General features: G+C 42.4%; 1 protein-coding gene across 5 annotated transcripts in view; it reads right to left on the bottom strand.

The window, feature by feature from the left end:
* Positions 1-13,339, bottom strand: part of LOC109924438 (ETS-related transcription factor Elf-1) — a 279,416-nt gene that overhangs the window by 108,183 nt on the left and 157,894 nt on the right. For 3 of the 5 annotated variants that reach the window (XM_048598454.1, XM_048598456.1, XM_048598455.1), the window contains one exon: positions 10,859-11,030. The exons of 1 other annotated variant lie outside the window; for it this stretch is intronic. In XM_048598454.1, coding sequence (XP_048454411.1) covers positions 10,859-11,030 — 172 coding nt within the window. Of the gene's footprint in view, positions 1-7,915; positions 8,202-10,858; positions 11,031-13,339 lie in introns of those variants that run through there. One more of the 5 variants, XM_048598457.1, reaches the window with a different exon arrangement.

The raw sequence follows: 13,339 nt of genomic DNA, 5'->3' as shown, positions 1-13,339 counted from the left end.
GGAAACCAGAAAAAAAAAAATTTCTGGAAAAACTCAGCGGGTCTGGCACCATCTGTGGACAGAAAGCAGAGTTAATGTTTCAGGACCGGTGACCCTTCTTCAGAACTGATCATAGTTAGGAATAGGTTGGTATTTATGCAGAAGATGGGGTACAGTTGGGGGTCGGTGGGATGGAGGAGTAAAAAAAAGGAGATAAAGTCCAGAGAGACAAAAAGTAACAGTTGGGTAGACAAAAGGAATGGGTAAAGGTCAGCCTGGGAGAATCAATAGCTGTTAATGTTAGTGGCTGACAACGGGTTGTGTGTGGTAACAGCCCATGTGATGCCAAGGCCTGGTGTGTGGGGGTTGGGGCCAGGCCTCCTGGCCCAAAAGGAGAGACACTATTCCTGAGCTACAAGAGGACAAGGGAGAAAGTGCTCAGGCCCTAAAATTGTTGAACTCGATACAAAGTCCAAACGGCTGCAGAGTTCGCAAGCGGACATTGAGGTGCTGTTCTTCCAGCTTGCGCTGAGCTTTGCCATGTTCCTGGAGACAGAAATGTTGGCCAGGGAACATGATGGTACATTGATGTGGCAGGGAACTCGAAGCTCAGAGTCATTTTTGCAGACAGAATTTTGGTGTTCTGTAAAGCAGTCACCCAGTCAACGCTTCAGTTCTCCAACGTAGAAGAGACAACATTGTGAGAAGCAGGAATTAAGTTGTATTAATGACTAACTTATGGAAAAGTTAAACCTACTTTTCAGTTCTGAGTGGCTACCAACATAGAACCATGGAATCATACAGCACAGAAGGATACCAGTTGGCGGTTGTTGCTATGCTGGCTCTTTGAAAGATCTCTCCAATTTAGATTCTGATTATCCTACTTCCCTGTTCTTTCCCTATTACCCAGAAATCTAAACTATGTTATGACATTCAAAGGACAGTTCATTTAAGGAATAGATACGTTTGCAACTCTGGCCTCTCGTGCAATTCCCACTTCTTTCACCTCATCTGCCATCCTCCATAAATTTGAGTCTTCCAAAACTACGTCCAACTTGCACCTGTCCCTCATCCTGCTTGTTGGTCTATACTGGCTGTTGGTCAATCAATAGCTTGATTTTTAAATTGTCATCCTCATGTATAAATCACTCCCTAGTTCTGTTGCCACCTTACAACCTCTGAGAACACTGTTTCTCTAACTTTGGCCTCTTGTGAATCTTTTGCTTCTCTCAGTCCACCATTGATAGCCTTCAGTCCACTAGGCCTTAAGTGCGGAAACACATTGCTAAAACCTTGTGGTCTATTTCTCCTCCTGTAAGACATTCATTAATACAGACATCTTTGATCAAACATTTAATCACTTGTCTTAATATCTCCTCCTTTGCTTTGATGACAAACTTTGCTTTTCTTATTATCACATAAAATACCTTGAGACATTTTACTATATCAGAAGTTCTATATATAAATGCAAGTTGCTGTTATTTTTAAAAATAGGTCATTTCCAAACAACATGAAAATGTGTGCTCCATGATAATTGGGTAGTTGTACAGATAAAAAATGATGCTGGGCTTTTCATTGTTCAAGATCAAACAATTCTTTGGGACTGTACAGCTTTCCCTTGATGCAGTATGTTCAAATTTACTCAAAGCATCTTTTAACTTCTGGGTTATCACCCAGAATGCATTATGATTCAAATCTCCCATTTTTAGTGATGCATATCAAATGAGTAGAGGTTCAAAATAGGAACTATTCTTGAAATTCTTTACAATTACCCATCTGAAAAAGATACACGTGAGCCTTCACTGTGCACCTCAGGTTACCTCGCTTTCAATGCCATTTTACTGTCCAGCTGCAGGCTACTAAAAGTTCAATATATAGATTATGTTACCTGCAACAAAAGATTCTGAGTCAGTCCAATAGCTGCAAATGTCTGGAATCCTTTAATGCACAATGGGAAAATAGCTAACTAATACGCTCATCTGAGAGGCATTGTAGTGCAGCAGCCATAAATCCTACTTATTATCAAGATGCTTAATTAATTGGAAATACTTAGGGATGGAGCACAGCTATAAAAAAAGCTAGACTATTGTATCAGCTAATACTCTCTGGTTATCACTGATACCCCACAGTCTCTCGTTGCAGTATCAACAGAATAATATCTGACAAATCTCTAATACAATAGAATGAAAAGAGTAAGTAATGGAACGCTGACAATTCAATTCAATAAATGCATCCTGGTTATTCTCAGCTCTGAGCGGTTCAGAGATGGTCAGTTCAAAGCTTAGGAAGCCGACACCATCATGTCCCCTGCCCTCAACCCCAATGGGACAACAGGCAATTATTGTTATAACCTTATTAAAAGCGAGTTTAGGAGCTTGCCTGGAGTTTTTCTGTTTCCTAATGTACCAGGGGACCAGATTAACTGGCTACAGACAAGCACCTAGCAGCTGGGCAAGTTGGCAGCATACCAACCAGGCTTACCTTAACAGACTACCCTGTACATGGACTCCCACCACCTCCTCCAAATCATTGGTCTAGCTGCACAGAGTCATCAAGTCACCCTTTATTTACATGTGGAACGTCCTTGACACTGATCCAGCTTCCTCAGAGCCGGCTCTCAGAGTGGACAGAACCACTGACACTCCTATTTATTTCTATCAGCTAGGGCTCCCTGATTGGGGCTGTTAACCTACTCCAATTGGGGAACTCATATTCTAAGAGGTCAACCTGACTGATCTTGTTACAATCATTATGTCCCACACCACCTCGAGTCTGAGGAAATAGGCTGGTTCTTTCTTTATAACTCTTCCTGGGGCATTTTAGCACCAGGTTAGGTTCCTCCAACTCTGCCTCTGATACAGGCGGTATGTAATGCACAGCAACTCGCCTATTATGCCTGGAGCATAATAGGCTGCCAAAATCATCAAAGACCCCTCCTAGCCCAGTAATACTCTCTTCCAACCTCTTCTGTCAGGCAGAAGATACAGAAGCTTGAACACATGCACCAACTGGTTCAAGAACAGCTTTTCCCTGCTGTTATTTGACTGCTGACTGACCAAAGCTCACCGCCAGATATTGGCTGAACTCCACCAGGGGCGTTCAGGGATTTCTAAAATGAAGATGTTGGCAAAAAGTTATGTCTGGTGGTCAGGGTTGGATGCAGACAAAGCCACAATAGCGAGACAGAGCCCTGAGTGCCAACAAGGACAGAAATTACCTCCAGCAGCTCCTCCACATTCGTGGGAATGGCTGGTAAACCCTGGACTTGGTTTCACGTCAACTATGCAGGTCCCTTCATGGGCCCAAAGTCCTTAGTCATTGTAGACGCCCACTCTACAATGATAAATGGTAACAACAATGATAGATAAACTATTGCATCCTTTGCTCCTGAAAGTGTTGGTCACAGATAATGGACGATCGTTTACCAGCGGGGAATTTGAGTATTTCCTAAGGTCAAATGGTATTCACCACATAAGGACAGGTCCGTCTAGGAGCAAATTACTGCATATATTGGAATCGGTACCAAAAACAACAAATGCTGGAGATCACAGCAGGTTAGACAGCATCCATGGAGAGAGCGCAAGCTAATGTTTGAAGTCTTAGACTCTTCTTCGGATCTCCAAGGACAGCTCCACACATCCCTCATCCAATGGTCTGGCAAAAAACAGCAGTCCAAACTTTGAAGGCAGGTTTAAAGAAACAGCCTACAGCTTTTCTAGATACCAAACTGTCCCAGTTTCTATTTGATTACAGGACCACCCTTCATGCAACTATATGGATAACTCCTGCTAACGGGGAGAAGACACCATACCAGGTTAGATCTGATCTTCCTGGACCTGGGTAGTTGGGGGGAAGGTGAAACGGCATCAGGACACAAGACTCTGCTAAATGAGAGAGACAATTTACTTCAGGGAACAGAGTGTGGTGTGGGAACCATAGGAAAAGCCCTGTATTGGTAACAGGCATGGTTGATATGAGGTCAGGTCCAGTGACATATAAAGTTCAGGTAGGTGCAATGGTCCTGAATGAACACGTGGACCATATGAAAGCTGCAAACTCGCGAGCAGTGCGGGAGCAAAACCTGCTGGGCTCCTCAACTGCCTTTCCATCTGTTCTGGAACCTGTGGGTTCTGTCCATCAAGTGTTGAAAAAACCTCGGAATCTGAGATGGACATGGCGGAGGTGCTGGGAACACACCTTTGTTGCCTGAAGAGGAGAATGAATTTCTTCCAAAATGCTCCAGGTATAATAGGCTGCCAAAATCATCAAAGATCCCTCCTAGCCAGTAATACTCTCTTCCAACCTGACATACCAAATTTCCTAAGCCTCCTGAGGAAGAAGAGGTGTTGTTGTGCCTTCTTCACTGTTGCATTTATGTGGGCGGTCCAGATTGTTGGTCACCGTCACTCCTAGAAATGTGATGCTCTTGACCCTGTCCACTTCAGCTCTGTTGATGATAATCGGGGCATGTCCTCCCCCTTTCTTCCTCTAGTCAATAATCACTTCTTTTTGTTCTGACAACATTGAGAGAGATGTTGTTATCATTGCACCACAACACCAAGCCCTCTATCTCCTTCCTGTATTCTGAGTCATCGTTGTTTGACGCCTACAACAGTGGTATCATCAGCAAACTTATAGAGTTCAGATGAAATCTGGCGACACAGCTATGTATGTACAGGGAGTACAGTAGGAGGCTGAGTATGCATCCTTGCGGCCAGGATGCAAAGGTGCCAGGATGGAGGCCAGGTTATGTATGAACTTTCTGTAATAGTTCACCAGCCCAAGGAAAGACCTAAGCTCCAGCACAGACATTGGAGCTGGGACAATTTATCTTCCAATGGGTGTAACTCAGTCTTGTCAACTCTGTAGCCCAAGTTGGTCACTTGGGGTGCTGGGAACACACATTTTTTCCTTCTAAGGAGTATGCCCCCCTAGGAGAAATGTCTAAGGACAATGCCCAAGTTTTCTAAGTGCCCCTAATTGGTCTTCCCTGTCATTAGCATGTCATCTACATAAATGGTGACCTGGAGTAGACGTTGTAAAATATTCTCCACTGTCCACTGAAAAACTGCACCCTAATGATGATACCCAAAATGGCAGTCTTGTGGGTATTAATTGTAGCATACTTCTGGCAATCCTCATCTAACCGCGATTGCAAGAACGTTTGGCTCATGTCCAGCTTAGTGAAGGTCAGCCCCTCTGACAGCTCTGTGTATAAATCCTCTATGTGAGGGATTTATCCAACTGCAAACAATGGTTTATCATTTGTTTAAAATCCCCACAAAGGTGAACCAACCCACCGGGCTTCACAATCTGTAAGATCGATGCTGCCTGTGGTGCAAGCTGGACTGGTTTGATGTTTCCTTCACTTTTCAGCCTCCTGATTTCTGTGTCTACTTTTGCCTGTAAGACAAATGGCACTGGGCAGGCCTTGCAGAATCATGAAATTGCTTCCTGGTCAGCAGCCAAGGTGAGTTTGGCTCTTTTGATAGTCGCTAGGCCGTGCTGAAAAACCTCCAGGTATTTAATTATGTCTTTACTCAGGCAGCCATTTTCCAATCAAAATAATGTCAAGGCAATCTAGGTGAATCTTTCTCAACCAATTTCACCCAATCAAGCTTGGGCTTGAGCCTGTTACTACTATTGGTGGTAACTGAACCAGCTGTTTCCCATAAGCGACAGGAACTGAAGTTGTACCCTTAATCTGTAAGGGTTCCTCGATGTAGGTTCTCAGTCTAGCCAGTGCAAACTTAAGGGTTGGAATCCAGAGCGAATTTTGTTAAACACTGTTTCTGAGATCATGGAAACGGCCATGCCAGTATCAACCTCCATTAGAACAGGATGAACATTTAACCAGACATTTATTTTGATTGGTTCTGATTTGAATGTTGCTAAGCAATTTAACTGTTCCAAACCAGATGTAGGTGGACTTTCCAGCTTGTGCACACTCCTGGGTTTGAGCCTACGAGTTCTCTTACACAATTTAGGTCCAGTGAGACTGTTTTGCTGTCTTGAGTCTACATACCAGCAGCAATGAGAATGGCTTGCTGGCCCAGATCCTGAACCGTTTGGTCGGGGCTTGGCTTTGTTTGGAGTTTTATAAGGGCTGACCTAGTGTCCCTCCGTTCAGGATATGGCCAGCATAAGACTATGCAGTTGCCTTCACTCAAATAGTGTTCCCTAAGCTTTGTCAGCCTGGTGAGGATGGCCAATTCCATCAGAATACCTGCAACTCGTATGCTCTACAAGCCACATTTTCCGATGATTAAACCAGTTGTAGTGACTGTTGGAAGTCCAATTGGACTTCAGCTAGGAGGTGATTTTGCATGATTACATCATTAACCCCACATACCGAATGGTCTCTCAGCGTCTCATTAAGGGTTAACCCAAAGTCACATGCCACTGCCAGGTGTCTTAACCTCGTCAAAAAACCTGATACGGATTCTGCTGGTTCTCGAATTGACAATTATAACCCAATAGCATCTCAGATTTAGTGGAGGCTCAGGGTCATAATATTCCTTAACTAAATCTGTCAATGCTTGAATGCTTTTAGTTTTTGGTACCTCAGGGGAACTTTAGGCTCCTAACAGCTGAAAAAGCTGCAGGTCCACAAGCTATCAGAACAATTACTCATTGCTTTTCATCTGCCCCAATGTCATTTGCCTGGAAAAAACAACACATTCCTTCCACATACTGGGCCCAGTCTTCATCAGCAGGATCAAATGAGTCAAGCTTCTCAAGTAACGGCATGATGCCAGCAATGCTTATCCCAACTCAAAGATGACTATTGCGAGTGAATATCTTCAGGAGCGTACTTTTCCATCGTCGCCACTGAAATAAATCCACAGAGACTGGTATCTTGTCACCAAGTCACCCTTTATTTACATGTGGAGAGTCCTTGACGCTGATCCAGTTCCCTCAGAGCCAACTCTCAGACTGGCACTCCTGTTTATATCTGTCAGCCAGGGCTCCCTGATTGGACCAGGATAACAGCCCCAGTCAGGGAACTCATTCTATGAGGTCCACCTGGCTGACGTCATTACAATTGCTACACCAGCTGCAATGTGTTTTTCCAAAATTTTGAAGTCAAGTCTGAAAAAGATTGACACACTCAAGCTTGTACAGTCCTTGGATGCTCTTCTGAAACTGGGCAATCTCTGTTTGATCTTCCAGCTTTGACTGGAAACTACCCACTGGCCTGAATTAGAAAGAGAACCTGTCTCAATACCAATTAAGTGTTTACCCACTTGAAAATTATAATTTTACTTTGTTTTTCAGAAAGATGCTCACTGGAAAACTAACTCAGCTCATGTTCCTGCCTCTGCAAAGAAAAATCAGCATCTCCTCCTCACCACGATATGTCACACTCCCCCCACAATACCCCAAACTGTATTGCGTTTGAAGAAGCTGCTTATAGCACAATGTGAAGAAAACTGCAATGCATTCACAGTAAAGCCAGCAAAGAATGTGGTCACTCTTGGTGGCACTGCTCATATGGCTGTCTCTGCTGATCCTGCTAATGTTCCTGCCTCGTATAAAGGAATAACTTTTGGGCACTTTTTTTGTCAGTCCAGAGAGTTGGCCAGCCTATTAATAAAGTACATTGCTAAGTATAGTCAATGCAACATTGAAAGCACAGCAGCCAATTCTCAGAGCTAGATTTCATAATCTACAGTGTTATGCTCCATGCAGACACCTATAAAAAGGAAAGGAATCCCCACTATACCAATGGAAAGAATGCCGCTGGACAAGATTTCATTTATTAAAACTTTTACTGCAACAAACAAACTCAAGTCAACATTTTTCAAATATTAATGAACAGGTGAAGAATATTTCAGATAAAAAAAGATACATTTCATTTTAAATAGCTGATGTAATAAGGTACATTTGACATAGTTACAAGCATTCACTCTATTCTGTATGAATGTAATATTACCTGTAATCTCTAGATTTTTCCAAATTGGTTTTAATTTTGTTGCATTTCTTGTTTTCCATGGAACCATTCCAACTCAAGTTGTATTAAATCAGCAAATCATTCCATCCAAAGTCCCAAGTAATGGCTACCACCAATAAGATGCACATCTAATGAATGGTCTCTCATTGGTCATGATAGTCCTTATGGAACAGAATCCCCAGAGTCTTACTTCTATGACCCTTTTGATCAGATTGGTGAGCTCATGCACCCCTTCAACATTTATAACAATCTCTATAAAGGCTGAAACCTGAAAGAAAAATCCAAAATTCCATCTGACAGGTGAAAGGGTGTCACAAGGTATCATGCCTTAAGGCTTTTACTGTAACAGAAAGATTAAAAACACTGACCATATGCTTTAAATCATGAAACAAACACAATATACCATTTCTTTCACACAATCAAAACAAAAAGTTAACAGATAAACCATATGTTGTCCTTTAAAGCAACATGACATGTTTTCAGACTCTATCCAAGATGGTCTTAGTGTTTTCTTCTGTTTTTTTTTCCTTTTTCAGCCTGGAAACTCAATTTCAGAACTGTCATAGAGTCATACAGCATTGAAATAGGCCCTCCGGTCTGCCATGTTTATGCTGGCCAATAAATTCCAAACTATACTAATTCCATTTTACCTGCACTTGGTCCATAGCTTACTATGCCCTGGCACTTTAAGTGTTCATCCAGATGTTTCTTATATGTTGCAAGGGTATCACCTCTACCACCTTCTCATGTTCCACCTTCACGTTCCACATATCGACAACCTTCTGGGTGAAAATATTCTCTCATATCTCTTCTAAGCCACCTGCTCCTAACCATAAAGTTTATCCCCACTGGTCTTACACATGTCTGCCATGGGGAAGAGATTCTCACAATCTGCACTGTCTATACCTCTGATAATTTTGAATATTTCAATTAGATCCCTCCTCAGCTTCTTCTGCTCCACGGTAAATAAACCCAGTCTCTCCTCATAACCAAGACTTCTCATTCTAGGCAACGTCCTGGTGAATCTCCTCTGCACCATCTCCGGTGCAATCACATCCTTTCAAAAGTAAGGTGACCCATTCTCATTATTAAAGTTACCAAGTTTCTTTATAAATTAAAATATCTCCATCAAATCACTCTTGAGTTTTTTTTCTTTTTGATGAGAACAGTTCTCTCTTGTCTAGCCCCTGCAAGTAATAGAGATCCTTCATTCCTGGTTCCATTCTTATCAATAAGCTGCATATTTTGTCGAAGATCTTGATATCATTTCCCGTATGTGATGCCAGAAATGATCACAATTCTTCAGTTTGATTTATAAATTTTTAATTTAATCTATATTTTTCACTGCATGCCTCAATTGGTAAAGCCCTGACTTCTGTATATTTCTTCAAGAAGTTTATGAACTTGTCAGAAATGTTTTGTTCCTGAAAGCCAACTCGTGAAGGATATAACTGGAATCAACACTCTCACAGTTTTATGTTTATTTACACAACTACATAATACTAGTCGTGGATTCCGGTCCAAGATGGCGGCAGAGAAGGCCATTCCAGCCGGAGTTCCTCTGCTCTTGTCTGTTCTTTTTCCCTTTTCTTTTCAAACCTCTGATTTTATACTTACTCAGACGCAAATTGAGGAGGTGAATCCAGAACTGGAGGCTATTGCAGGCCTAGAACACGGCGGCATGGGAGATGAGTCCTGGAGATGAATCTGGACTGGAGGCCGGCTCGGGGATGGCCACCGTGGGGAGGATAGTCCCAGACCAGAGACTGTCACAGGGAGGAGAGTCCAGACCAGAGACTGCTGCAGGGAGGAGAGTCCCAGACCGGAGACCGTCGCGGGGAGGTGAGTCCCAGACCGGAGACCATCACGGGAAGGTGAGTCCCAGACCGGAGACTGCTGCGGGGAGGAGAGTCCCAGACTGGAATCTGTTGCGGGGAGGAGAGTCCCAGACCAGAGACTGTCGCAGGGAGGTGAGTCCCAAGCCAGAGACCGCTGAGGGCAGGAGAGTCCCAGACCAGATACCGTCATGGGGAGGAGAGTCCCAGACCAGAGACAGTCACAGGGAGGCAAGGCCTCGAGTTTTAAAGCCCGGTGTGGTCTGGAGATTTGGCCCAGTGTGGTCTGGAGTCTAGGTGCTGCCTTGGATCGGGGTAATTCAAGCAGTTTTCTTTCCTTTTTATTCTTATGCTGGGCTTTAATTTATTATTCTTTCAATTTTGTATCAAATACTTACAGATCCGTACCTAAGTGTCTCGTACCTAAGATGGTGCCATAAGTGGCGACATTGCAAACTTCTCACTGCATTCATTCGAGTGCAGGTGCCAATAAAACTAATTCTAATTCTAATCTCTGTATCTAATCACCATCGTTTCAGCCTGTATCAATCTACCTATCTGTTGGGGCTCAAGTAAATCACCAGTTAATGCCCACCATCTGCATACTATTAAATAAAGTCAACGTGGAACCGACAATGTAATTTTCAAAATAAAACCCAAAAAACTGTGGATGCTGTAAATCAGGAGCAAAAACACAAGTCGCTGGAAAAGCTCAGCAGATCTGGCAGCATCTGTGAAGAAAAAATCAGAGTTATCATTTTGGGTCCGGTGGCCCTTCCTCAGAACTCCTCAGAAAGTTACGTTGAATGTAACTTTCAAAGTTCTGTGCATGCAACCCATTGGTCTCTTTAATTCCATCCTCTTTCAAAATTGTACTCTTTAGTTTATATTGCCTCTCTTCATTCTTGCTAAGAAAAAGGGGCCCGTTTATTTTATCCTGTCATGTTTTTCATTGGTGTATTTTCCTTGTATTCCAAGGTTGTCTTTTGGACCCCTTATTTTTGTTACCTTTCTTGCTGTTGGCGCAGAACCTCATGTGTTGATTGCAATGGTATCAGCCAGTATGAGCACAAAAGGAGAACAAACCAACCTGAAAGTGTGATGTCTGTTCCAATAACCTGCTCTTCAACGACATCCAGTGAGTTGTCATTAATCATCTCATTAGTTTCCTCATCACAAGCAAGACCAGAATAGTCTTGCAGCAGGTTTGCATTGGGCACTTGCTCCACAATGACAGCAGGGAAAATACAAGAGCCACCAAGCTGCAGGGAAGAAAATTACAAATGAGTTGTATGGTTTCAAGTTTAAATCCATCCTGAAAAAGCTATGGGAATGTACAAGCTGCCTAAAAAACGTTCCAACAAAAATTGTTCTTACTGGGCTGGCAAGTTGAACGAATTAATACAATCCTGCCAATTCTCCAGCTACAGTAAGAGGTCAATTGTCCTCACGTTTATGGTCCTGCTGTCTCCACAATAGAAAACCCAGCTACCTTCCCTCCTTCCCACCATCTATTACAAAGTTAAATGGTTACAGTGTAGAGTGCATACATGAAATGCTGTGCTGTAATTCCAGTCACCACGTGAACATCATCAATGTGAAATGGCTGTATCTATGAAGCCAGCTGTTAAGATAAGAAATGTTCCTACTTTAGAGCCAACAGGGACTCAACCACCTATTCAGTCTTTAGTCAAGGTCAGAAATATATGCCAGTTTCAGAATAGTTCCCTCTCATTATATATCATATTAGGTATTAAAGAAAGTTGCTTTCTTGTTTGTAAGACTGACCTAAAAAGTCATTTTTAATTATGCAGTAGGAATAAATATGCTCCTCCATATAAATGTTATATTGTACTGTAATCACACTCTAATATTCAAATTTGATGACTAATTAACATCTCATCTCTTGTATGAAATCAACACCTATTTTATAGTACACAGCGATAAAATGTCAAAGAGGAGAGATATCTTAAAGTAAGCAATAAAATCTTGGCTAATGTTCCCTTTTAAAGAATGGTCAGAAAAATAGACAACAATATTTATGGACATACATCATGTCAGGAGGGAGGACAGGTGCACTTCAGCTTCTCTTGTTTATGGTTTGAAACAAGAGATTTTAATGAAGTTGTTTTATCTGTGGCACATGTCTCTATGTTAGAAGGGAAACCATTAACTTCCCACTCCAGAGATTTGAGTGTAAAGTCTAGGCTTACATTTTTAAATACTAGACTGGAGTGTCAGCTCAGGTTATGTATTCAAATTGCTGCATCGAAGAATGTTGTAATATTGGAATTGCTGTGTTTTGGACAAGGTGCTAAACCAGGATTCCATCTCAACTGAATTTAACAGATGCTATGAACACTCCAGTTGATGTCAACGAACAGATATTCTGGTCATTATCTGGCTGTTGTAGCTGGGATCTTCCAATGCACAAATAGGTGAATTTTACAGAGGTGATTAAAACTTGCAAGTGCTTCAGTGGCTGTAAAACATTTGAGACATCTTGAGATGATGAAAGGGACAATATAAATGCATTAGAAATGAAAAGACTGGAAAAACTCAACATTTGTGGTGGGTGACAGAGAAGCAGTTTCAGGTCAATAACCTTTTATCAGGCCTGCAAATGTTTTATTTAGAAAATTGTCCCAACAACCTGTCACATCAACTGTTTGCATTCGGTAAAAGAAATACCATTGACTTGTCATTCTGCGAACGGCCATTACTTTCACACCGCTGACTACCAATTTGGTACCAAAGTTGCCAGAAATCATTGCATACAAAATTTATTCTTTTCTAAGCAATGCCACATGCTGTCTTACTTCCACAAGAGCACAGATACAACCTGAATGCACTCGCACTGAAACAAAGGCTTCTGCAATACTTTAACAAAGAATATTTGTGTTCATTAAAAACTCCTTAAAACCCAGGTTCAAGGGAACTCCCAGTTCCTTTATTCCAATAGTGAGGTCAAAAATGTGTATATCCTCAGGAAGAATGTGATTCTTCATCAAATTGTGTTTGGATGACAAAAAATATCATCCACTCCCAAAAAGAGAGAGTACGTTACTTCCTAAAAGCTTATTGTATATCTTACTCCGTGTTTGGAAGCGTGACTATGCAAATGCAAAAAGGATGTGGAGGTGCCGGTGTTGGATTGGGATAGACAAAGTCATAAGTCACATCACAGCAGGTTATAGCCCAACAGGTTTATTTGAAATCACAAGCTTTTGGAGCAGAGATAGTAGGAACTGCAGATGCTAGAGAATCCGAGACAACAAGGTGCAGGGCTGGATGAACACAGCAGGCCAAGCAGCATCATAGGAGCAGAAAGGCTGACATTTCGGGCCTAGACCCTTCATCAGAAAAGGGGGAGGGGAAGGGGATTCTGAAATAAATAGGGAGAGAGTGGGAGGCAGGTAGAAGATGGGTAGTGGAGAGGATAGGTGGAGAGGAAACAAACAGGTCGAAGAGGCGGGGATGGAGCCAGTAAAGGTGAGTGTAGGTGGGGAGTTAGGGAGGGGATAGGTCAGTCCAGGGAGGATGGACAGGTCAAGGGGGCGGGATGAGGTTA

This window comes from Rhincodon typus, chromosome 6, assembly GCF_021869965.1.
Source record: "Rhincodon typus isolate 14 chromosome 6, sRhiTyp1.1, whole genome shotgun sequence".
Lineage (NCBI taxonomy): Eukaryota > Metazoa > Chordata > Chondrichthyes > Orectolobiformes > Rhincodontidae > Rhincodon > Rhincodon typus.
This window is presented reverse-complemented; position numbering and strand designations above follow the sequence as displayed.